The sequence below is a fragment of the Daldinia loculata genome (genome assembly GCF_022478755.1).
Source record: "Daldinia loculata strain CBS 113971 unplaced genomic scaffold F4817scaffold_2, whole genome shotgun sequence".
In the NCBI taxonomy this organism is placed as follows: Eukaryota; Fungi; Ascomycota; class Sordariomycetes; order Xylariales; family Hypoxylaceae; genus Daldinia; species Daldinia loculata.
This window is the reverse complement of record NW_026054856.1, coordinates 765,887-790,291: the sequence shown is the minus strand read 5'-3', so window position 1 is coordinate 790,291 and position 24,405 is coordinate 765,887. Positions and strand designations below refer to the sequence as shown.

Here is a 24,405-nt window from a genome sequence, read left to right as displayed (position 1 = left end):
GCATGTGACGTCAGCTAGATAATTGGAGTTATGGAAAGTTACGATAAAAAGATAACTAGCGGAATCGGACAAAGAGAATGCCCGAGAAATGACGCCCCGAGGATAGCTAAGGTACCTCTTAGGTAATATCCATCAAGCCAAACATTAGGTAGACTTCCTCAACTTCGCCAATCGCTCGAAGCCATTCGACATTCTAGAAACGCTCAACGCGAAACGACCATTAGGATTTCCCAATTCGTAATTCAAAATCCTACGCGGTAGGCTGGTTGGTCGATGGGTCAAATTCGATTTTAGTAGTCGTCTTCCTTAAGCGAAACATCTGACGGTTGAACCTTCACACGGAACATCGCATGTTGCCTCTCGCTTTGTCCTCATAGATAAGGTATCCCACCACCGCCAACTTCCTACAAGTCAATAACTGGCAATACCTGATAAATGATGGAAGCTACATTCACTATTATTTATTGAGTCGCTTTGTCTACTACTTTTCCATCCGTCTATCACTAATTTCATTCTTTTTACATTTTCCTATCTTCCACATCCCCATATTCTCAATTTCTCATATTATCGTAATCGAACAATCCCAACAACACTTCTTCTACCTACCTTTTGCGCCTATTCGCCCAGCATCTTCCGTCATCATGGATATGGTACAGACCCTAGTGCGCTCTGTCGTACGCGCTTTCTATACCAATCCCGAGGATCGGAGAATGATTATTATCATTGATGCATTGGTCCGCCATACAACTTTGCGCGACGACGACTTGTCTTACTTAGTCCACCTCAACGGGAAAGATTTGCACAGGGTTTGCGGCAAGCTAAAGGAAGATCACTTATTGCAGATGTACGGCTACCTTTATTGGCCCTTATTCATTAACACTTATTGAACTAATTACTATTGTCATAGCCATATGAGACCTGAGCTCGAAAAGGACAAAGATAAACCACGAAATCGCACATACTATTACATCGATTATCGCCAGGCCATCGATGCGATCAAGTATAGAACTTTCCTACTCGATAAGAAAGTCCAAGGCGAATCTACCCCCCAGCAGGAGAAGAAGGAATACTTTTGTCCCCTTTGCAAGGCCGAATGGACTATGCTTGATGTTGTTGACAATAACGATCCTGTCCGAGGTTTTCTATGTCACCGCTGCAACACAGTCCTGGTTTTTGACCCCGATCGCGAGGCTGGTGGCCACGAACTCTCTACTCGACTAAACAGTCAGATTAAATTCATCATCGAAGTCCTACCGAAGCTCGATACCGTCACTATTCCCGACGCCGACTTTGAGACTTTATATTCTCAAGCCGCCCCTGTCTACCGCGATGAAGCCAACAGGGTCGCTCCTTCGATCGCCGTCGAATCTCTCGGGAAACCAACCGCTGTCAAGGGTATGGCGAATACTGGTCCACAGAGTATTGCGATTAGCATTACGGACACGGATGGTCCTACCGAAGCCGAGAAGGAAGCTGAACGCGCCCGTAAAGAGGAGGTTGCTCAGATGAACGCGTTGCCGGAGTGGCATACCCGAAGCACCGTCTCTGGTCTATCATTTGCCGGAGGTTCCAACTCGACCTCAGCAGTTAAGACGGACGACGACAGCGTTAAAATGCCGGACGAGTCGGTCGGCGACGCTAACCACGATAAAGCTATGGAGGAGCTATTCAAGACGTTACAGAAGTCTCAAGCTGAGGAAGCAAGGCGTAAAGCTGAGAAAGAAGCCGAGGAAGACGATGAGGACGGCGAGGAAGATGAGGAGAGTGAGGATGAAGAGTTCGTGGAAATCTCTACGAATATCAGCTCTACCGGCGAGAAACGCCTCGCGTCGAGCGGTCCCACTAGCGCCGCAGATACACCCGCCTCAGAAGATAGGCCTTCGAAGAAGGTCAAGCTGGCGGAGCCAACTCACGGCGGCGAAAGCGAGGATGACGATGAGATGCAATTCGAGGACGTCTAAGCAAAACTAATCAAATTTTATGTGTGTTGGGTTTGCGGGCATTAGGGTAAAAGGAAGGGGGGCACGAGAAGCATATAGGAGTGCTTCCTTGCGATTACGATACCCTAAGTATATATGTATAGGAAGGCATAGCGTATAAGGTATTTATTGTCTTTTTGATTTGGGGGTTTTTAATCCCTGCTAGATATATGCATGGGCGAGGCGTCCAAAAATGGATAGCAAACAATTACATTTGGATTTCTAGAATTGGCTGCAGACGTGGAATAAAAAAAGCCCAGTTGATGCTGTGTAAACGATAAATATCTACATCGTTCCGAAGGAATACGTATAGTACAAATAAGGTATTTGGGATCTTGTTAAAGGTATCTTCAACGCAATACTGGTTCCGCAAAGCCCCTAGCTATGATTCGAGGCTCGCTATCCATGTTAACACGAACCACCACCCATTACTACCTAGTCATTCGTGAACCCGTCCCTCGTGACATCCGTCTCCTGTAGAAATATCTCTTTCTTATAGAACTGACTTGTATATTACACGTATTTGCGTAGCTGAGGACGAGAAGTTAGCACAATATAGACTACAAAGCCATGGAAGGTAAAGGGCAGGGTTAAAAGCGAAGAGGAAGAAAAAAACTTACATCCAAGGTCAGCGTCCTTGAGCTATTCACCTCTTGGTCCCTATATACGCCCACCAGACTCTCACTATCCTGGAAGAGACCCGTCTTGAGACTGATAACGATAAACTGCATTCCAGGGCCGGCGTGCTCGCGGATATAATTCTTGATCTTGTCGACGTTGGCGTTATCGAGGGCGGCATCGACTTCGTCAAGGACGAAGAAGGGAGAGGGCTGGTACGAGTGGATGGCAAAGAGCAGGGCGAGGGCGGCCATGGTCTTCTCGCCACCGGACAGGTGCTCCATGTCGCGGAAGCGCTTCAGCGGCGGCATCGCGTGGTACTTGATGCCCGACAGGTACGGCCGGTCCGTGTCTTCTTCGATATCTAGATAGGCCTGTCCACCGAGGGGGTACTGGTCCGATCGCGTAAGGTCCTTGTAGACGTGCTCGATCTGCTCCCGGATGTGTACGAATGCCTTGTTGAACAACTCGAAGCGTTTAGCTTTGATCTCGTCGAAGGCATCCTTGGCAGCTTCGAACGCCGCTTTTGACTCATTATAATCCCTTTCTGTGGCCTTGAGCCGCGCTTCAACAACTTCTAGCCGTTCTATTGCTCGCATGTTGGGGTTTAGCTTTTCCAACTCTGCAGTGAGAGATGATATCTTCTCTTGTAGCTTCTCCTCTATGCCCTCATCATCGGGCTGTCTAAGTTAGCGTCTACCCTTGTCAAGTTTTAATCACCAACTTACATTCTTCAAATCATCATCCAACTGGTCGAAGTCAACTTCGATACCGTAATCATCCATAGCGTTATCTATCATCTCGGCGTCGTCGCCTTCATCCACGTCCATAGCGTCTGGGTCTTGGTGCAAGAGGTTGTCTTCGTTTGGAAGATTGTCAAGTGATCCTGAAACTAGGGGAATATCAATCTGTTCAAGTCGACATCGTCTTAATAAAGCAAACTTCCCAGCGCTGTTCTTCTGAACCTCTGTTTCCAGAGCACTGATTGCTTTTTGTCTACTCTCGATGTCCTTGCTTCTCTTTTGCACTTCCGCCTTGGCTGCGTTGACTTTCTCGGTGCGTTTGGTAAGCTCAGCTTTGTACTCATCCAGCTGCTCCTGTAAAGCTTCGAGGTTATCCTGGTCGTTGCTCATCGCTTCCTCGATCGCCTTCTTCTCCGCTCGATAGGATTTGATATCTTCGGACAACTGCTTAAGGCGGACTTCAAGGTTATGAAGCCTACTCTCGGTATCCTTATATCTTGATGTCTCCCAGCTCTTATTACTTTCTAGTCTTGATCTTTGGAGGTCAAACTGTGTGCGCTTCTCATCAGCCTCTTGTTCGAGACTACCTTGCTGTGCTTCGTAGGCTCGTATGTCAGAATACCCGAGTCGTTTGCAGAAGTCAGCGAAGATCTTGTCTTCTACTTCGGCGATTGCAGACTTGAACTTCTCGACCGACGCTCTAGTTTTCTGTAAATTGTTGTCTTCATCCTTGAACTTGGGTTGCCACTCCTTAAGTTGGCGCTTGACATGTTCCAGCTCCTTTTTCTTGCTGGCAAGATTTTGGTTGAAAGCAGCCAGTTCGCTGTTAGCAAATGCTAAGCGTTGATCAAGCCCCGCGAGCTCGTTCTGTAATGACTCCTCTGCCACGCCACGTCGGTCAGCCCTGGGTATCTTCTCAATTTCATCCCGGAATTTATCCGCCATCTTCTGTAGATTTTGAACGTCATGTTCTTCGAAGCGGCGTTTATTTCCCTTATTCTCCTGGACCCGCCCACCGGTCATCAAGCCCGCCTTGTGAATAACGAAGCCTTCCAAGGTTACGGCCTTGACTTGAATCCTACGTTCGTAGCAAATATGCTTCGCGATATCCAGTGTATCGCAGACAATCGAGCCGCCGCAAGCGTAGGACATGGCACGCTCGAGGGACGAGTCAAAATCGATGGCGTCGATCGTCAAGCGAGCACCGGAAATGCCCTTGACGGCAGTATTCACCGCGTTGACCTTGATGTTGTCTAATGGGATAAAGGTCATTGGCGGGAAACGCTGGTCTTTCAAATACTGCACACACTCGACACCGGTTTTCTCACTATCAACAATAATGGAGTCAAAATCGCGCCCGAGTGCGGTGATGACGGCTTCGTCAAACTTCTTTTGTTTTGGTTTGCACAGCTCGCCGACTCTCCCCTTGACACCTGGGTAGATACGCTTAAGAGAGGTGACCATCTCTTTTATTCGCGCCTCCTTGTCATTTTGACGCCTTCCGTCGTCTGCTTCTAATAATTTACGTAAGACGTCTTGAAGCTTCTCGTCAAGTTCAGTTCGTCTCTGGTTAGTCCTAACCCTTTCCGACTGAATTTGATTGAATTCCTTCTTCTTAGCATCCATCTCGCTCGAGAGCTGCCTTACAGTAGCTTCGGTGGTGCGCTTTCGCTCTTGGATAGCTGCCAACTCAGTCTCTAGCTTTTCTACGGCAGCTTGATAGCCGTCAACCTTGCCCTTCAGGCTATTTACGGTGACTTCATCGGTCTTTAGCTGTCGATTGAGGTTCTCCAATTTAGCTTGATTCTCCGAAGACTTGTTTAAAGCTTGCGCCCGAAGAGAGTTGTATTCCTTCCGGTCGGCATCGCTTAACTCCTTTCCTTGCTTCTTCATCGTCTCTTTCCATTGGTCCTCGAATTGTTTCTGTGCTTTTTGGACTGTGGCCAAGTCCTTCTCGATCTTGGCGATTAATTTGCGCTGCTCATCGCGTTCTTTCCTGACGCCCTCGATCCTGTTTCGGATTGTTTCGGCCTGAGCACTTGTCTGCTGCACTTTTTCCTCTATAGGGACGAGACTATTTTCCTTCTCCTCAATCTCCTTTTCTTGTCGCTTGATTTGTCGCTCTACCCTATGGACCTCCTTTGCGGCATCAGCCTGTTCCTTGCGAGCAGCTTCAAGCTTCCTCTCAAACGATTCGACATTGCGCCGGAACTCCTTGAGGTTTTCCTGGTGATCCTGGATCTTAGCACTGGAATCATCCATAACCTGTTGAAAATGATATAACTTCCAGAGGATGTGGGTAACGATGGCCGCATCGCGCTCTTCCATCTTCTTCTCAAAATTCTCGGCTTCGCGTTTCTGCTCTTGGTATTGTTTAATTTCGGAATTGATACCACGCCGCCTCTGAAGCTGGAAGTTGGAATTCTCGGCGGCCTGGTCTGCTTCGCTTTGGAGTCTCTCATATTCGGCCTTATATTCCAAGCTGCCTGAAATTTGCTCAATTAGACGAGTTAAATCCTGGGGAGACTGAGCCGCGATAGCTTCAACATCGCCCTGGAAGACGAGGAAGTTCCGGGCCTTGATAAGAATATTCTCAGCTTCGAGGGCCTCGTTATACTGCTGAGCCGTGACGACGCGGTCGTTGATGCGGTATTCGCTCGAACCCTGATTCGTAATGCTGCGCTTCCATCGCTGCTCATCACCAGCATCATCCTCATATACAGCCATAACCCAAGCAGTTTTGGGGTCACTGCGATTCGGTTTATCGTTGTCGTCGCCGTTAACGTGTCCATTTGTATGACCATTCGTAGTCGGCTCAGCAGCCGAACCATCATCATTGATCTTAGACGTCTTAAGAACTCGACCGCGGTATACTAAATCTTTCAGGTGGGTGGAACGTAGATGCGACGACTTGATACCCAAGACGAAGGAGATGGCGTCCATACTACAGAGTCAAGTTAATACGCAATGCGCAAGGGTCGATTGTAAAACGGGACGGGGTAGGACATACGAATTAGATTTGCCTGATCCATTTGGGCCGATGATAGAGGTAAAGTACGAGTCGCCAAAGAGAAGGGTATGATGGCCCTTATAGGACTTGAAGTCTTCATGTTATTAGTTTTTGTCGCATATTCGAAGCTTCTTATAGGATAGTATACGCACTGAATAGCTCAAGACGAATGAGTTTACCCATCTTGACTTAACTGGTGAAAGACTTATCTAGAATACGTGGTGGGTTAATGTTGGCTAGATGAGGACGCGACGCGAGGCAATATGCGAAAGAGGATCCAGCGTCGCTAAGCGGCTTTAGATCCAGTTGCGATTTCAGCTATGACATTTCAATGAATGGGGTAGAAGGGTATATTAAGACTGAGCGCCTCGGCGCATTGAAGGTATCAGTAAGAGTACCTTGAGATGCAAGTAATAGGTGGTTAGGTATTATGTACGTGGGTAGATAAGTTCCAAGGTTTAGGTATCACGATAATATGTAACGCCTATACTTTTTCCACGCTTTGCGGAAAGTACAAGACGCGACTGTACATCGGTACGGACGCGGGGACTTTTCCTTTCCGATCTACCTAGGATTAGCGTGTACATATGAGCATGTACCTTACTGTAGGCCAGCTACCAACATGCGCTTAAGCATCAATGCAGCTGACTGACAGTGCCAGCCATAATCCACCAATCAGTTTGTACATCTTCGTAGCTATACCCTTCTACTTTTGTAAACCAAATGAATTCTGCCCATCAAAAAGGCCAAGGAAATTGAAAGCTAACCCAAGGTATTAATGTAGTTAAATGTCACGTTTTCTTGTTGAAGTTGTATCTCAGTTGAGTCAACTAGTGTAGATTTGGTCTTAGCTCTAGTCTAGAATTTAGGTGTCATAAGTATAAGGTTGACTATAAATGCCCAATGGCGTCATCATCATACCTGCCTCTCAGGGTCTTAGCTATCAAACGACTTATCAGATCTACATAATCGATAGGTAACAAGTTTAAGTTGACCTAGTTATTTCTTGATTCTCCCCTTCACTTTTTGTCGCTCTACGAAATACATAAGACGATAATGCATGCCCCTTAACAAAAACCAGTTGTGTCCTCTATAAATCGAACACGAATCAAAAAGAGGATTCGGCTCCAGCTCTGAAACCGTTAGGTTGGGGAGGTTCAAATACTTGGAATACTTACTCACACACACACACACATATATATATATATGTCTTAGAGTCGCATCCGTTCTGCAGTTGACAGTTTTGGAGATCTCACAATAATAAGAGCCGCTTAGTTTCGTCCAACCACAAGTCGCGCTTGAGACACGTCCTTCAGAGAAAGCCACTTAGAGGATCAGGATTTCAACACTTCCACCCACCTACTTTTCATACTTTTCCCAACTTCGACAGACCACATCTTACCTCAATTCTAGAACACAATCACAAGCCTCTAAGAGTCACGCAATCTTACCGCGTGTCTATCACTACCTACTAAAAGTCACATGTCGCCCACTGTCTACCTATCTTCGCTTCTCTATCTTCGGCCTCTAGCTTCAACCCGTTGTCGGTTCTTTATTTAATTGGACCGGATCCTAATATCGCATCCACTCGGACGCACAAACGGAAAAGGTGAAGCCGTCTTCTTCGGACCAGCAAGAGAATAATAATAATTATAGGCAATCCCCTACTCTTGTTGTAAGTTTGCATTCGTTGCTCCCCTCCCGAACCCTTCTTTATTGTTTACTCGACGATGGCTGACATATTGGTTTTAAGAGGAGCTGAAGCTCTTCGCAGAGTGTCTTTCCGCAACGATATCCAACGATTCCCAATTCGCACCCTTGCAGAAATGGCCGATTCCAGCAGATTAGCGCCCTCCAAGTCGGAGGGCAACCATACTGACGATGAGAATGCTCTAACTCCCGACGATACTACGACCCCATCTCCATCTCAAACTTCATCGCCTCACCAGCATCCTGTGGTCGATCCACACAAACTAGGCGATGTCCCTAACAGCCCTCGAATATCGAGGAATCCCTCCTTCTCGGGAAGTAGTTCCTATCATGAAGATTGGGACTCATATCCTCCGCTAGACAGATTAACTGTCCTTGACCTTCTCGATAATTTCGCCCTACCACAGCAGTTAGAAAAGCTGCAAAAAGGAATATCAGCGCAGACAGAGAAAGTCCGTAAATCGCAAGCCGCTCTTAAGAATAGAGGCCAGGTGGCCAAGGAACGCATGGTCGAAGAATGGCGGCGAAGGGTACCCTCAGCTGATGAGCAGTTGGTGAGGTATAGAAAGCGCATGAAGCAGAGTGTGGAGAAACTCGGCCGCCAATGGAACGATACCAAGGTTATTACAATGCGCGAGAAGGTCTCGTTCATCGGTGGTGTTATGAACATTTTTATCAGTGGTTACTTGTTGGGCGCTTACCCCGAGTACTTCCACATCTGGTACACGGCCCAGCTCGTCTACTACATGCCCATCCGCTTTTATACCTACAGGCGACGCGGCTACCATTATTTCTTAGCCGACCTGTGTTACTTCGTCAACCTGCTACTTTTCCTCAGTCTCTGGATCTTCCCGGCATCTAAGAGGTTGTTTATTGCTGCGTACTGCCTGGCTTACGGAAACAACGCCGTGGCTATTATAATGTGGCGTAATTCGCTCGTGTTCCACGACTTCGACAAGGTCACATCTCTGTTCATCCATATTATGCCGTGTGTCACGCTACATTGCATCGCTCATCTATTCTCACCCGAGCAGCAGCGCGAACGATTCCCCGCGCTCTGGACCATCAAGACCTCTCCACCGGGCTCCCCAACCGCTTACGGTAATCTCATATCGATGCTCGCTTGGTCCACGATCCCGTATACCGTCTGGCAGCTCAGTTACTATTTCTTCATTACGGTCCGCCGGCGCGAAAAGATCGCGGCCGGCCGCCCGACATCGTTCACCTGGTTGCGCCGCTCCTACTCCAAGACCTGGATCGGTAGAATCGTGCTCTCGCTGCCAAACACCTTGCAGGAGTTCGCCTTCATGCTGATCCAGTACTTGTACGCTGTGTTGACCATGTTGCCCTGTCCCTTGTGGTTTTATAGTCGTTGGGCCTCAGCTACCTTCCTCATCGTGGTCTTCGTATGGAGCGTATATAATGGCTCCACGTTTTACATCGATGTCTTCGGCAAGCGCTTCCAGAAGGAGCTCGAGGCCATGAAGGCTGAGGTTGCTAAGTGGCAGAACAGCCCAGACGTACTCGGATCGCCTTCGATGGTTTCCACGCCCGCGCCAGATGTAGAGCACAAGCTCGGCGCAACTGATACCGAAGAAGGTGCAGAGGCAGCCGTCCGGGTTCAGGACCCTGCCAGCGGCCGGCGGTTGAGCGTTGACGACATCCCGTTGTTACACGATGAGAAGCCAGCCAAGGACAGCGAATCTCTTAATAATAATAATAATAATGATTCGGTGGCTAGCGGGATCGACGAGCGTATTAACGACGCAGTGCGGGCAAGAAAACCTAACGAGGTAGTCTCATAATGGGATGGTAGAATCATGACTATTGGATATAATTCCCACTTAAGCTCTTTTCAAGGAATTCTCAAGATATCGGATAAACGACTTGATGGCCTCGACAGGTCAGCAGGATAATTGGCTAGATTCCATTTCCTTAGCCCGAAACCACAACGCCAATTTCTAGTCCGGCCGAAGTCCGGGCGATACCTTAAAGCGCTCTCTTGCTTCTCGATACATACATACATATACGTCGCCGTTGTTTATGCTTCCCTTTTGCGGATTCGGAGTTCTTGTGCAAGCGGTTAGCTACATACAGCATTGTTATCATCGTCAAAGATTGATTATTCACGAGAAACACATCTCGATACCCCATACCCTCTTCATATCGATTTTTAGTAGAGACCACGCGTGGAGTTAAGACGGTTGGGAAGGCAGCGAAGTGAAGAAAGAAGAGGTTTACGAAATGGTGGGTGTGGGATTTAATGAGACATGGCTCTCCACGAGTATAACGATACTATGCATAGCGTGCTAGAAAACATAAAGAACATAATATCCCTTTACGACAGTTGATCGATTTGGTGCTTGGTTGTATTATATGATAACTTTGGAATTCTATGCTTTGCTACCAGTATAATACATGTAACAGCTCATAATTGCTAAATAAAAGCTAACGATATCTTCTATGCTATGCCAGAGCACATTCTACATCACTTCATATCAATTCATACACATAACGACTCCGGTTCAAGAACTTTTAGTTTCCTCTTTTTTTATTTCACACACCGCTATCATAAGAATACCTATGATGCTCCAGGTTCACGCCGAATGCCCTTCATTTGACGTTACGCCTCGTCGGGCCTGCCAGCCGACCAGTATCATATCGTGATCCATTCCCTTCCAAAGACGCGTAGTCTGCTACCTTTCCCGTCCTCCACCCTCCCTCGTCCCTTCCCGCAACGCCTTGCTATTCCGTACCAAAAAGAAAGAGAAAAAAGGACATATCACCCCGGCTGCCGGCCGTTCATCAAGGCAATTGAATGCGAATTAGCTAGCCCGTCAATCTCTGTCTGATACCATGATAGCTAGGTAAGACACCAAAAAGATCCGGGTACCCCCCCAAAAAAACAGACTCATACATGCAAAACGCCAATGGATGCAAGGAACTGTGGAAAGGCGGTACGCTTTCCCTTCGAAGATGTCGTGAAACTAGGTGAATATCGTTATGGTGAAGTAGGGTTTGTCATCGTACAATAGATCAAGTCCGGATTTGATTTCGTCACCGAATGACACCCCAGTCACTCAGTCGTCCCCCGCCATCGCTGTCTTCTCTCTGGCCTGGTCTCCTTCCGAATACGGTCCAGAATCGCAGGGTTTCATCACCAGCTCCTGTGACTATTGTCCTACCATCGGGGCTCATCGCCAGGTACAGAACTCGGTAAGTGTGTCCAGTAAGGCTGACCACCTGGGTCATGGCAGGGTACTTCCAAACGACGATTTGATTCTGGCTGTAGCCATGTGTCGAGACAATTTCGTTGGAATTCTTCGACCAAGAAATATTGCACACCTGGCTTCCGGTATCGATCTCGTTGATGACTGACCCACGAACTGTGTCATGGAATATTATCCTTCGATCAGCAGTTCCACCACCTGAGGCCAGGAGACCTCGCTGGTGAGGGGACCATGCTATCGCTTTAACAGCAGCGGTGTGATCAGAGAATTTCCACAAAGGTGTCTCAGAGAGCTTATCCCAAACCATGAGTTTGTTATCATTCCCGCCACTTGCCAATTGGCCATCTTCACAGTTCCATTTCAAGCCGCAAACCTCCTGCTTATGTCCCATAAGCTTTCGCATCCATTGGTCGGGGGCCCTGACATCGCGGTGATATATCAATCGATCTCGAGATCCTGATGTGAGGATGTGGGTGTTCCAGGCCAAGGATCCTACGCGTGCGGTATGCCCTGTCATCGTTCTTAGACGCCTCGTCTTCTCAGCGTCCCAGATCTGAACCAAACCCTTCCCAGTACCGATGGCTATGTGTGTGCCTTTCTGAATCCATGATACGCTCGTTACTGTGTCATCTTCAAGTGTGCAAAGTTTATTGACTCGACTTGTTTGGGCGTTCCACATGTAGACACTCGAGCCGAGACCAACGCCCAAGACATTAGCACTACCCCAATCAACCAAGTTCAAATAGAAGTCGTCGGCTAACTCGGGAGCATCTAGTACCTTGTAGGGTACTTTACTAACTGCTCGAGGTTGGCGTCTCGGGCTTAATAGCATTTGTTGGCTTCCGAAGCGAACCGGAGACAAGCTATATATCTCTGATCGTATATCCAGATTGGGACCATGTCGGCTCTGTGGTGTTCGGGACGGCGTCGGCTGGCCAGCGACGTTGGAATGATGGCGGGGAGACATATAAGAGAAGAGATTCTTGTGAGGTGTTGATGGCGTGAAGCTTGAGGGTAGAGATGGAGGAGGGTTGTTGGGCGGAGTGTGGGATCTTGTACCATTATGGGTATGTGTAGAGTGTGCTGAACCTGGTAAGTTAGCATCCGGAGACATCGTTTGCGGCGTGGCCTGCGGTATGGTGTTCTCAAAAAGTTCCGCTCTTAATACTCGAGAGAATCTATCGTTCGCCTCCTCAGCTAGGTATAATTAGCACTAGGTCATTACGTAGAAGAAAGTTGAAGTCAGCTTACTTCGGTGAAAGTCAATCTCCCCGTGTGGTGTTCGCTTCTTCTGCCGAGAGGGTGTAGCTGGCGACCCTTCTTCGTGCATGAGACTGAAGGCGGATATTATATCTTGGCCAACGCGCGCGGGTATAAATCTAAGAAATTTCTTAGTATGCATGGCCGAAGAAGAAGAAAAACAAATCTTATAAAGGGAAGGAATAATCATGGTAGAATCCAAGACGACGAGTCACGACCCAGGAAAAGACATCCAATCACTAGAATGGGTAAAAATGCGCTTTCACTAACCTGTCGCCATTGATACGCTGTCGCTTCCTACTAGGACTAGCAAGAGAAGCGCTATCTCTTCTGTCGGCAGAAAGTTCCCTCGAAAGAGCCCGCGTCAAACCATCCGGATCGATGCCGCCTATACTCGTCCTCTCACCTCTCCGTCCGCCATGACGTATATTTCTCGAGTTACCACCTTCAACATTATTCATCACCTGTAGCGTCTCTCGGTTAGAGGGTGGGGGAGGAGTGCCTATCCTCGAAGGTATGCGCACGGCGGGGCTTGTTGTATCGTGCGCTTGTCGCTTTAATAGCGGCGGTGCCGCCGATACTGAATCAGACTCTATAGTCATCTTCTCTCATGCAGATGGAGTTTAGGTAGTGGTCGCAGAAGCTGGGTAAGTTGTTAAGGTGGAGGGGGTGCGGTAGGTGGAATAATCGAGGCGAAAGGCGCGGGTCAGTTTTGTTATGAGTTGAAGCCGAAGGTATCAGTTAGTTGGTAAAAGCCAGGCCTGATGAGAAACTTTGTCGAAGGATAGATGTTATCAGCAAATATGTCCCGAGGCCCCCAGGGGTATGCAACTCCTTCTAGCGCATGCTCTTCTGTTGTCGACGATATGGACCAGAATTAATGTCCGAGATGGTTTGCAAGGGAGAATAGGCCTATTATTCGATCGCTTCCTGCTACTGTTCGTATGTCGGAAAGAATTGAAAAAATAGATTAAAAGAGCGAAATGAATAGAATATGGTGAAAAAGGAGTTTGCTATTGGGAGGAATTACGGCAGGTAAGCTAAATTCGTGAACGACTGCAGCGGGCAATAGCAAAGTTTGGGAAAGAGGCGGCGGAGTGGTTTCGTGGATTTGGATGGAGGTTGAATGGTAACAACGGGCTGAATGGACCGTGCTAGGGAAGGAAGACCTGGCTGTTCTTGCTCCTGCTATGATTTTGGCGTGCCTGCATGTCGCGCCTTACAACGACACAGGGGGTTTACCAGTGTGCTAAACTTAATCCCCCACTATCTGATGATATGAGATACTTCCACATAAGCATGAAAAAGGCGTATGCTACCAAGTACCGATTAACTTTTTAACCGACATTAAAAGGCCGCGGACTGTGTTCAATACCACCTAATCAAGGTACGCTAAAAACCGATATGATATGCCCCTCTGACTTTCTTCTATCAACACCGATCATGACTTGCAGTGCACAATGACAAAAGCGTACAACATTGAATTGAAGGCATCAGTTAAAAAAAACCAAAATCATAAATGAATCACTCTTCTTAAACAGAAATAGATAGGTATTGTGAGTATCTATCTAAGTCTTGAAAATGATTCACTGCACATACGAAATCTTCCACGCTACAGACAAAGGTCAGGTTCCTGCTAGTGGCTGGGAAACGCGTATGTAAACAGTATTCACATAGTTTCATTTCCCTTCTTTGTTCACGGTTGTCAAAATGGAACTGCAGGTATATAAACAAAGCAAAAAAAAGTATAATTGCGGGGGCTGGCTAGGTAGGTAGCTGCAAGCACCAAAGCAACATTGAACCAAAGCGGACAGTTAGTTTGAACAAGACAACAACATGAGGTCTCTAACAGGTCTCTTTACCCTGTAAGTAATTCAACACGTCAAGAATTAGGACCCATTGTGCGGCCGGATTCGCGATGCAAGATTGACGAGACGCGCCTGTTCTCCCTTTTTTCCCTTTTCATAACAGAAAAAGTAAAAGGAAAGCGGAGCTGCCCCTCGCCATTAAAAGGAGGTTATGTACTTCTTTGTAAGTGGCGCGATTGGGGTTGTTTATTATTTTGGCTTACATACGTAACCTACCAGCAACATTTCGCAGGGGGTACGCGCATCGAATTTTCCGACTGGATGTACGCGCTTTCCCACCCAGGGGTCATTGTTTAGACTGCCCAGGTGGCCCCCGGATTTCCAACTGATAGGGTAGGTACATGTAGCTATGCGGGATTCCCACTACCGGTATTTGTGTACCATAGATGTATCTAGCAAGCTAACACAACATGTTGGCGGTACATAAACAATACATGTAAGCAGGATCTGCCAGCAGCGCGTCAAGGCTTCCTTATCCGTCATCCCCAAGAAAAATACCAAAACATTCCTCAACCAGTAATATCCATGATCGGAACAAAATAGCTTGGCCTAGTTGACCCAGTTCTGCCAATTTAGCGCCCTTCAGACATCACCAGTATTTTTATTCGTTAGGTACTATTCGAAGTATTCTTCTACCTTGTAACAGCTCCCCATATGCTTGACCTGCTTTAACATACATACACTAGAATGTTCTTGATAAAAACTTATACAGCCCTCATCTAACAAACACAATTATCTATAAAACATTAGTTAGAATACCATGCAATCAATAAGGCTCAAAATGAACCATCACCACCACCTTCAACATACAACGTCAGCAGTCACATATAATCAGTTTCATTCTATTAGCATATTAACGCCTATTAAAGACAACCCGGTAAGCCCTTGGACCTTCGACTAGGCATTAAACTTGCAAGGCCAATACCTATTACGCAGGCCGCTCGGCCAGCCAAGAGCAGTATTACACTCGAGTGTTTTCAAACACTCTTTTTTAAGTCAGCTTCATATGATGCTACGGCGAGCTCGTAACATATATCACTTCTTACGGTTAGGTAGTTATGTGCTCGGCCCCTATTTTCATTGGGTACCTAATATATGAAGAGGCAGAGGCAACACTCGAAACAATGGTGGCTCTATATACATCCTCTATCCTAAGATCTAACTCTATTAAGATTCAACTAACCGTGTACAACAGTCTCAAAGCTGCTATTTTCAAGACCACTTTCGGCCAAGTTTAATAACGCCATCCTCATTATTCCGTGATATTATCATGAACTCTAGGATGTTACTGTGAAAGGTGTTTTGTGATACCTAGAATCTATAAGATGCGCCATAAGTTGCGAAGAAACCCATTTAGGACGATTAAGGAGCTTGATGGGAAAACCTATCCGCCGCAAACATGATGCCTCATTTTTTTATACTTGCCATTAGTTCCTAACTTGGCGAGACAACTAAGTGTCCGACGTAACAGCCGGCCTCCTAGTATGAACAAGAGCATATAGCTACGACAAACTAAGAGCTTTTTCTTCGTAGTGTAACCCGTCAATGCGCAAGAGGCAAGCCCGCTCTATTCTCTGAGGTTCTAAGAGATGTGCCTTTGGATGCGTGAGACGATTCTACTCAATCTTCCACTCGCCCCTTTCTTCATTTTCCCCTATTCATACTATTCATACTATTCTTCCATATTCCAACGTCGTACGCTCAAGCACTCGAGTATCATATCCTTATATATCAACCTCCGAGATATCAGAGTGAATAATAGGAGAGGCAGACCCGTTCCAAACGTCAGCCATTGCCAGTTACCTATAATTTACTACCTATGACGCAAGTACGCTCTAGATTATCATTGCCAACACACCCATACTTTATTTGCTTTCTACGAGACCGATATGACACAGCCGCCGAGACGTGGTGATTCGCCCTGCAGACGGGACATGATATCGTTTACAGGGGTCGATAATGAGAGCCGCGTCGCAATGAGTGTGCGGTCCTTCGCGGCCTTCAAAAATTGCGAAGATGAAGGTGAAGACGAGTGTAGCCTTGTAGATCTCCTCGAGAAACGATCAAGCTTAGGAGCTTCTGTCGTTGATGCTGTTTCATCACCAACGACGTTCAGAAGAATATGGGAAGAAACAAAAGTCGTTTACCCAGACCGCCAACCCAGCCGTAGGGGGCGTCCGGATAGGTAAGCTGCCGATCATGCACTTCGTTAACTTGGGAATTGATTATTGTACAGTATTCGGAGCAACCCCGGACGTGGCCGAACAGGGCTCGTTTCCTCCACCTCCCCTAGAGAACCGCCTTCCACCGAGACTCGTTCGGCCTCAAGTGCTACTAGGAGTCGTGAGTATATTCCAGGTCCTTCGCCAACTATATCCGTCTTACGGTATCAAATGAATGCCCTTAACCCTTCCCTGAGATGTAGCATAACTATTAATTCCCTGTGCTTTGGAAGAGCATTCAAAGGATGATGGAAACTGACCCGAAATGTTCGTAGTCTCGTCTCGGTCTACAAAGTCGAAGGAAAACTCACCATCTACGTCCCCCTTCCCTGGAGATGCCATAGCTCTTCCCGGTCTCCAGAGCAAGGGGCCGAGAGAGCATGACGAACTTATGCCTTTAACTGGAGATGAAATCAACCAAGCTTCGTTTGATCTTGTATCTCCATGCAACAACGCACCTCCTCGGTATTCTCTGGAAATAATATCGGAAGCTCTCTTTTCGGCAGAGCATCTAGACGCTATCTTGAACGATCAGCTCCTACTTGAAAGGTTTACATCCTTCCTTTGCGTCTCTAGGCCGAAATCTATCCCTCTTCTGGTATATTATCTAGACGCTCTAAAAGCACTGAAGGCTATAGGATATTCAAACTCCATTGTTCGATCCTTGGTCTCTGTCAAGGGAGCAGGCCTTAGTGAAGAGGTAATCTCAAATACTATCAACGAATCCTTATTAGCAAGGCTTAGCAAGGTGCTTCAAACTCTGGCTAGAGAGGACCTACCTGCCTACATCACCCATACTTGGATCCAGACGGTGGCTGTCACTATCAAGCAGCGGATCACAAATACGTTGCCTGACCATCTCAAAGATCTCTCTGAGGGATTAGCGGATGTCTTCTGCTTGATAGATCCATCGAGACATGACAATCCGATTGTATTTGCTAGCAAAGGTGAGTTCAACCACGGAGTAAAGAAACAATCGTTTGGCTAAATAATATCAGAGTTCCATCAAATGACGCAGGTGAGTGGGAGATATTTGAAATTAATGTTCATCCCTTGCCAATATGTCATACCAGGCAATTATCATACATCATATTATGAATGCCGTTCAGACTACGTAGATAGTAACTAATAACACCGATTACCATAGTATGGAGCCAGCTATGTCCTAGGTCGAAATTGTCGTTTCCTTCAGGGGCCCGGCACGAGCCAATCGAGCGCGAGAAGAATAAAAGAGCACCTAGATGCCGGAAAGGAGCACTGCGAAGTCCTACTGAACTACCGCCGGGACGGATCCCCATTTATGAACCTTGTCATGGCCGCACCTCTTCTAGACAGCTGTGGAATCATCCGGTACCATATCAGCGCCCAGGTAGATGTTTCGGGTCTGGCGAAGGAATGTGTAGGCCTTGAGTCTCTCAGGCGCATTGTTGACCAGAGACGGAACGGCAAGGATGCCAGTACTCATATGAGTGCCAAAGATGAGTTCCGTGAGCTCGCAGAAATGTTCACCTCCTCGGAGTTGAAGACGGTCCAGGAAGTAGGCGGTAGTATGCACCGTCGCCACCGGGAAGACACGGCAGGCGCCGAGACAGGTTCGAGACACCATGGCCCGACTCGCATAGACTCCGATCCCTTGCCTCGAATATCGACCGCGTCAGTTAATCGCGTTACAAGCCTCTTCGAACACTACCTCCTAGTACGCCCACACCCACACCTACGGGTCCTCTTCGCCTCCCCGTCCCTCCGTTTCCCCGGCATGCTACAAAGCAGCTTCATATCCCGGATCGGGGGCCCCCCTGCCGTCCGAGAAGCAGTCGCCCAAGCATTCGCCGACGGCCGCGGAATCACCACGAAGGTCCGCTGGGTGACCCGAATGGACAGCTACGGGAAGGGCAAGTGGATACACTGCACGCCGCTGCTGGGATCAAACGGGGCTGTGGGCGTGTGGATGGTGGTGCTTGTTAATGACGACGCGGAGGTCGATTTGCGACGTTCTCGGGACGCGCCGCTCGTAGACGTGAAAATCGACGGGCGGAGACCTTTCGATGGGGAGGATATAAGTTCTGGTAACGGTAACGCGAATGGAGGTCTTAATGGGTGTCGTCCCTCGTCGGCTTTGGGACACACTTCAGGAGACGTGGAGATTGAAGCTTGCACGTCGGGATCTAGTGACCCAGCACACAAGAAAGCAGGATCTACTACGATGTAACCGGCCTATCTAACATGCTGGTAACACGGGAGGAGCCGGTAGTCATTCTCCTAATATTCACTTTCTAGTCACACTGTTAAATCGATAGATTTCGTGTCTAGATACCTAAGATATAGGTAGTCTCGAAATTTATATTATTATTTAATACACACATACACCCTGTTTAATAAAAATAGTAGCCTCTCTCCTTGCAGGCCCGGACCTTTGTCGCGCTCAATGTCGTATATTATTATAAAGTTCAATCTGTCTACGTATAATACATTGGCATGATTCGGTTCTTATATCTCACTAGTATCAATCTTAGATCTTTATGTTAGAGCCGAAGGAGGTATACAGGACTCAATGTTCTAGAATCAAGATACTCCAATGTTACTCTAGCCTATAATCTATTGAGATCTAGTCCGCTCTTAAGCTTGCTGAGAATATTAGACTATGGACTGAGACAACGGCGAGGTTGGCCCGAAAGGGATACCTACGAAGTCTCAATATGAGTAAACCATAGTCCACCAACAGGTTTCGTACCCAAGACGGCGAGCATTCCCATTGTGTATATTAACGAAGCACCATCACCGTCGGGTACTGTGCTTTTCATTCGAGTCTTTATGTCTATCCCGAGGCCATAAGAACCGGTCAAAACCGCCCAATTGATATCAACGCCACCAAGTTCTTGAGTTGTAATCAATACGCATCCACCGCAATGCCGAAAAAAATGACAAAATAAAGTCTGAGCTAACAAGGCCAACCCAGCCGCATATTACAGACGTCAGTTTCCGAATCATGCTCGAAAAATAAAATATGCTTGCTTCCTGGCTTCGTTACGAACGCGTGTCCCTGCGTTTCAAGTCATTTCTATGCCGACTCTGCCTGGGCTAATAGACGGGCCCTCCAGCCGTTACATACTTCCTCGAAGCCTCCAACGACTTCCCTGCATACGCCGGCGCACTCGCGCTTTTGTAGCCTCTCGCCCCAGTTACCTTTCGTCAACCACCTCTCCCCTTCCTCTCTCAGCTCTTCTTCGCGTTTTATCTCCGCTACCATTTCCTTGGCCATTCTTAACCGTCTTGTAGCGGTGGTTGTGGTTTGTCGTGACATGTGCAGTGTGTCGGAAAGGTAATTCAGCGTTTGCACGAGGTCAGATGTTACGGAATGCAAAGCGCTTAGAGAGTTAAGAGCCGAGGTCGCGGGCCGCGGCATTTCGTCCGAGACGGAAGTTAGTAGCGGTAGAAGGGAATCGATAGTATCGGGATCCGGGGGCTGAACTAGCGGCGATAATAGAGGGAAGGTGAGGTTATGGATCTGCCGCGTCTGATGCGCCAGATGTGTTGCCAAGGCCGAGTGAGCCGTTATTAATCTACAGTTCAACATTTTAGTTAGAGAATATTCAAAAGGGTCAGTGGAACTAGGAATCATCGCTCACCTCGTGGTGCTACCCTCTACGCCAGACTGTGACCCGAGGTCTCTCAGTCCGTCTGTTAATCGTTGAAATACGGCGTCACTAGAACTACCATTGCTTTCAGTCCCTCTTCGGGCTAGAGATTCCACAGCATCGATCCTGGCAACCAGACTCGGCGGCATACCAGGCGACTCTAAATCGGATTCCGAACCATATTCACTCCCGTCGTATGCGCTTCCAGTCCGTCGGTGGCCGCGCCCAGGGGGAGAAGGTATGCCTAGGCTTGCGTTCCTAGTCTTCTCTCGGTGATCCGGTTGGCTTTCTACGTCAACACCACTATCCCTAATCCCATCAGTCGGCGCTTGGCCTTGGTCCCCCTCATCAAATCCGAATTGCGAATGCTCTTCCCCGTCCTCGTAATATTCCTCCTCGCCGGATCCAGACAAAGCATCAGCCAACTCATCCGCCAAATTTCCAAGACCATTATCCTGACCCATACCACCACTGCTGAGATCATTAAGCTCAGACTCGTTCATACTGTTGCGTAGGGGTGTTAAAGGGTCTTGAAAGGAGGATTTCGACTGGCGTCGGCTGCGAGGCGACATATTGGGACTCGAGCTTTGAAAAGAGGTATCGATGGCGGAAGTTTGCCGGGAATGGCTAGGAGTGTGCGGTGATCTCGACATAATTATGACACCCGATACGAAATGCTAGATCCCGCAGCGTATTATATAGAAGGATTTCAAGGAAGTAATAACTTCGTTGTGCGTATAGTCGAGCAGACCATGGGGTAGAAACAATGTCTTAGTCCGAGTTGTCATACAAAGGAACTGAGATGTCAAGAACAGGGCTATCGTTTGTATTGTCTTCTTGTTTTCCTCCGAGAATCCGCGTCGCAGAGTATGTATTGCCGTCCAAGAAACTTTTTCGATATTGGGTTGGTGATTCGGATAGGTACGCACGAAAAGTGTTTGAAAAGGATTCAAGGATCCAGTACACCCAATAATAAACGACCAATATTGAACGAGGTAGCAAGGGTTGGCACTACCCGGACTGCTGTGTAATAATCAGATGTAAAAATAGGAACCACATTTACATGTACCTACTGACTTTATGCCAGCGTTGCATGTGTATTCCGGCGACAGGCACCTGCCGATTCCCGCGTGCGTAAAATGTAAAACGACCTATGTAGTAGTCGGAGATACATGGATACAAGATATTAAGCATTAACCGTTAGGTAGGTGCGTGCCTAGCGAAAACCATGTGTTCGCAAACCCGTCCAACTTTTAGCGGCTCTTTCAACTGGGATATGTTAGGTTAGGTACCTACCTTACCTACTTTTCGAGAGACGCTTAAAGAGCCCGCCGCTAGCCCCACTACCGTTTTCATTTGTATCCCATGTTTTGGAGGGGCAATGCGCGGTCTATTCAGTTATTATTTCATACCTGATTATTGCGCTTTATCTGAAGCCGCGTTTGCTATCCCAACAGAACTTATATCGGTTTACTATTTGCTTATATATCCCGTCCAACCTCTACAATAAATAAGTAACTAAAGGAAAAAGATCTACAATCCTTGGTATACTTGTAATCTTATTCCTATTAGGCCCCTTTTCTATTACTCGCTTACCTCCGCCTGGGCTTTTATGCAACCGATGCCAGCAAATTAGACATATGCCCAAGCGTCTCCGATACAGAAACTTTTCTTTTACTGTTCGATAGCCAAGTGGGAATTAATAATTATCCTGCAGTCATGGCCTCTTTTCGACGTTTCCGCCCCGATGACTTAGACAAGTTTTCCAAATGCAATCTTGACCCGTTGACCGAGACGTACGATCTAAGTTTCTATCTCCAATACTTTGCCAAATGGCCTTCACTATTCCAAGTCGCTGAGGATCCCAGCGGAAACATCATCGGTTACAGTAGGTCGCTATCTTTTTCTGTTTGAATGTTCATAGCAACCCAGCCTAACGAGGTTACGCATTACTCTACAGTCATGGGCAAGTTGGAAAGCTCTCCAGACTACTTCCAGTATTCTGAGCATTACCTACCATGGCACGCACATATCACTGCCCTCACGGTAGCCCCTGAAGCCCGCCGTCTTGGCATTGGAAAAATTCTCACCGAAAATCTCGAAGTTGCTGCAGAAGCTGGAGACTCTTGGTTCGTCGATTTGTTCGTGAGGAAAAGCAACACGAGAGCTATCAACTTTTACGAGAGTATGGGTTATAGTGTATATCGTGTAGTCAAGGACTACTATGGTGATAACGTCAACGACCCCACCGCTAACGGTGAAGACGCCTACGACATGCGTAAGCCCATGTCCCGAGATAAGACACTAAAACACATCCGAGAGGACGGGAGGAATCACGATGTTCAGCCTGAGGATGTCTTCTAATGGAGTTATTTATGCTTGCGGGCTACATCGCGCCGTCGATAGAATATACACTCCCGCTCACATACTTGGAGTCGGGACCCAAAAGGAAAGCAATGACGTGGCCGCATTCCTCCGCCGTTCCCTGTCTGCCGAGAGCTGCCGTATCATCAAAGGGTGCATCAGATGGTCGATTATGGATTTTCCAGCTCTTCTCCATCAGCGGAGTAAATATGGCTCCCGGGGCCACCGCGTTGACACGCACTTGCCGGACCCCATTTTCTTTGGCAGCAGCTTTTGTCAGACCTATGACACCATGCTTGCTGGCATCATACGCTCCATGTTTGGCAAACCCTAGATTATCAATCAGCTCTATCGTTCTTTAGACGCGAGACTCAGCCATTGACTACCTTGAAGCCCGTGAATAGAGGAAACATTCACAATAGAGCCACCGTCAACGATTTTTCGGAGCTCAGCTCTTAAGCAATACATAGTCCCCGTGAGGTTAACTGCGATTATCTTGTGCCATTCGTCGTCGTCGAGATCAGCAACCTCTCGTATGCCATGATGTCTGCCGATTATACCCGCGACGTTAGCAGCGCCATCGAGTCTGCCGTATTTCTGGACGATGCCGTCGATCCAAGATTCAACCTCGTCCCGCTTAGAAACATCTACCTTGGTAACAGTGAAGGGTGCATTTTGGTTGGTAAAGTATTCTTCCGCGTTGCTTATGGCTGCCGGGTCAACATCGGCTATGCAAACAATCCCACCGCGTTTAGATATTATCTGTGCCGTTGCAAACCCGATTCCGCTAGCACCACCAGTAATTGCGAATACTTTTCCATCAAGGGTTGCCATTGTTGCTCTTGACTACTCTCTACTTCGTAGTAAATATTATAAAACAGCAATGTAGTGCTAGCGGGGTAATATTGTCTAGATAATGGCTATATAAATTTTAGGAGTGTTAAATATGCGGCTTTGCGGGCTAGTAGACACCGAGATTTGAAGGTTTAAAAAGGGCCTTGCGGACAACTCCATCTTTCGGTTTAACAACACGAGGAGTTGGGCAAGCTATAACATAGAGGTTACCTATGGGAACGGGGATAGGTTTTCGGCGTTAAAAGCCATATGTTTTACCCCTCTACCATGTAGTGCGTTTATCAAATCATTACTTATAGGTTATTTGCCTACTTTAGTGGCTTAACATATATCGTTAGGTTGCGGGAGTGTGGATATACTGCTTGATTCCGAATGGCCTCAATGCGGGAAGAATCGGTTTATAGTAGACTAAACCGGAGAAGCTGGGTTAGTTCTCTTAGGAGGACAGTTCATTGGTGCGCCTTTTCGACGCTTTATAGCAACACAATGTAGCTTATTAGATACCTGTTTAATCGATTATACTTAATGGCTCGAATATATATGATAGTCTATTGCTTGACCTCTAAGTAAATATTATTAAAAAAAAGATAAGTATAACTTTTAAGCCTTGACGGACTCTTAAAGCCTAACGTTGTTAGAATAATCCTTCCCCGATTATTCACTCGAAACCCAATCTACTTCTTACATTATATATCGTTAGGTGTGTCTTAGTAACTCGTCGAAATAAATTGTTAAACAAAGCTATATAATATGCAGTATCAGTCTTCCACCTACGTAAATATTTACGACACGATGTAAATAAATTAGTACCACTGTAAGATTGTCAGAGACGAGGAGTAAATAGCACGACTATGGGGTATTATAGGTATTAGTTTAGGAGGGGTTGAAGTACAGGAGGGGTTCCGTCTCGT

The 24,405-nt window shown here is 47.2% G+C and overlaps 7 protein-coding genes across 7 annotated transcripts; 4 read left to right on the top strand and 3 right to left on the bottom strand.

The window, feature by feature from the left end:
• The first annotated feature begins 148 nt into the window (after positions 1–148).
• Positions 149–2,208, top strand: F4817DRAFT_323924 (uncharacterized protein). The gene is made up of 2 exons (XM_049301569.1): positions 149–844; positions 908–2,208. The coding sequence occupies exons 1-2, from the start codon at positions 642–644 to the stop codon at positions 1,959–1,961; spliced, it is 1,257 nt and encodes a 418-aa protein (XP_049163609.1). The 5' UTR covers positions 149–641; the 3' UTR covers positions 1,962–2,208.
• Positions 2,209–8,034: 5,826 nt separating this feature from the next.
• F4817DRAFT_83987 (uncharacterized protein) lies at positions 8,035–9,957 on the top strand. The gene has a single exon (XM_049307949.1). It carries the CDS (start codon positions 8,081–8,083, stop codon positions 9,863–9,865), a length of 1,785 nt encoding a protein of 594 aa, XP_049163608.1. The 5' UTR covers positions 8,035–8,080; the 3' UTR covers positions 9,866–9,957.
• Positions 9,958–10,922: 965 nt separating this feature from the next.
• F4817DRAFT_83971 (WD domain-containing protein) lies at positions 10,923–13,773 on the bottom strand. The gene is made up of 3 exons (XM_049307948.1): positions 12,821–13,773; positions 12,542–12,669; positions 10,923–12,487 (listed from the first exon to the last, which is right to left on the bottom strand). The coding sequence occupies exons 1-3, from the start codon at positions 13,150–13,152 to the stop codon at positions 11,118–11,120; spliced, it is 1,830 nt and encodes a 609-aa protein (XP_049163607.1). The 5' UTR covers positions 13,153–13,773; the 3' UTR covers positions 10,923–11,117.
• Positions 13,774–16,394: 2,621 nt separating this feature from the next.
• Positions 16,395–18,849, top strand: F4817DRAFT_311480 (uncharacterized protein; the record flags this gene model as incomplete). Its single annotated transcript, XM_049300001.1, has 5 exons — positions 16,395–16,603; positions 16,655–16,761; positions 16,916–17,587; positions 17,639–17,658; positions 17,788–18,849. 5 exons carry the CDS (start codon positions 16,395–16,397, stop codon positions 18,847–18,849), a joined length of 2,070 nt encoding a protein of 689 aa, XP_049163606.1.
• A 206-nt stretch (positions 18,850–19,055) lies between these two features.
• F4817DRAFT_83932 (uncharacterized protein) lies at positions 19,056–21,036 on the bottom strand. The gene is made up of 2 exons (XM_049307947.1): positions 20,267–21,036; positions 19,056–20,200 (listed from the first exon to the last, which is right to left on the bottom strand). Exons 1-2 carry the CDS (start codon positions 20,926–20,928, stop codon positions 19,699–19,701), a joined length of 1,164 nt encoding a protein of 387 aa, XP_049163605.1. The 5' UTR covers positions 20,929–21,036; the 3' UTR covers positions 19,056–19,698.
• Positions 21,037–21,892: 856 nt separating this feature from the next.
• On the top strand, positions 21,893–22,813 carry F4817DRAFT_83914 (acyl-CoA N-acyltransferase). The gene is made up of 2 exons (XM_049307946.1): positions 21,893–22,163; positions 22,236–22,813. The coding sequence occupies exons 1-2, from the start codon at positions 21,995–21,997 to the stop codon at positions 22,637–22,639; spliced, it is 573 nt and encodes a 190-aa protein (XP_049163604.1). The 5' UTR covers positions 21,893–21,994; the 3' UTR covers positions 22,640–22,813.
• On the bottom strand, positions 22,651–23,976 carry F4817DRAFT_83909 (3-oxoacyl-reductase). Its single transcript, XM_049307945.1, has 2 exons — positions 23,026–23,976; positions 22,651–22,969 (listed from the first exon to the last, which is right to left on the bottom strand). Exons 1-2 carry the CDS (start codon positions 23,471–23,473, stop codon positions 22,662–22,664), a joined length of 756 nt encoding a protein of 251 aa, XP_049163603.1. The 5' UTR covers positions 23,474–23,976; the 3' UTR covers positions 22,651–22,661.
• Between the last annotated feature and the right edge of the window lie 429 nt (positions 23,977–24,405).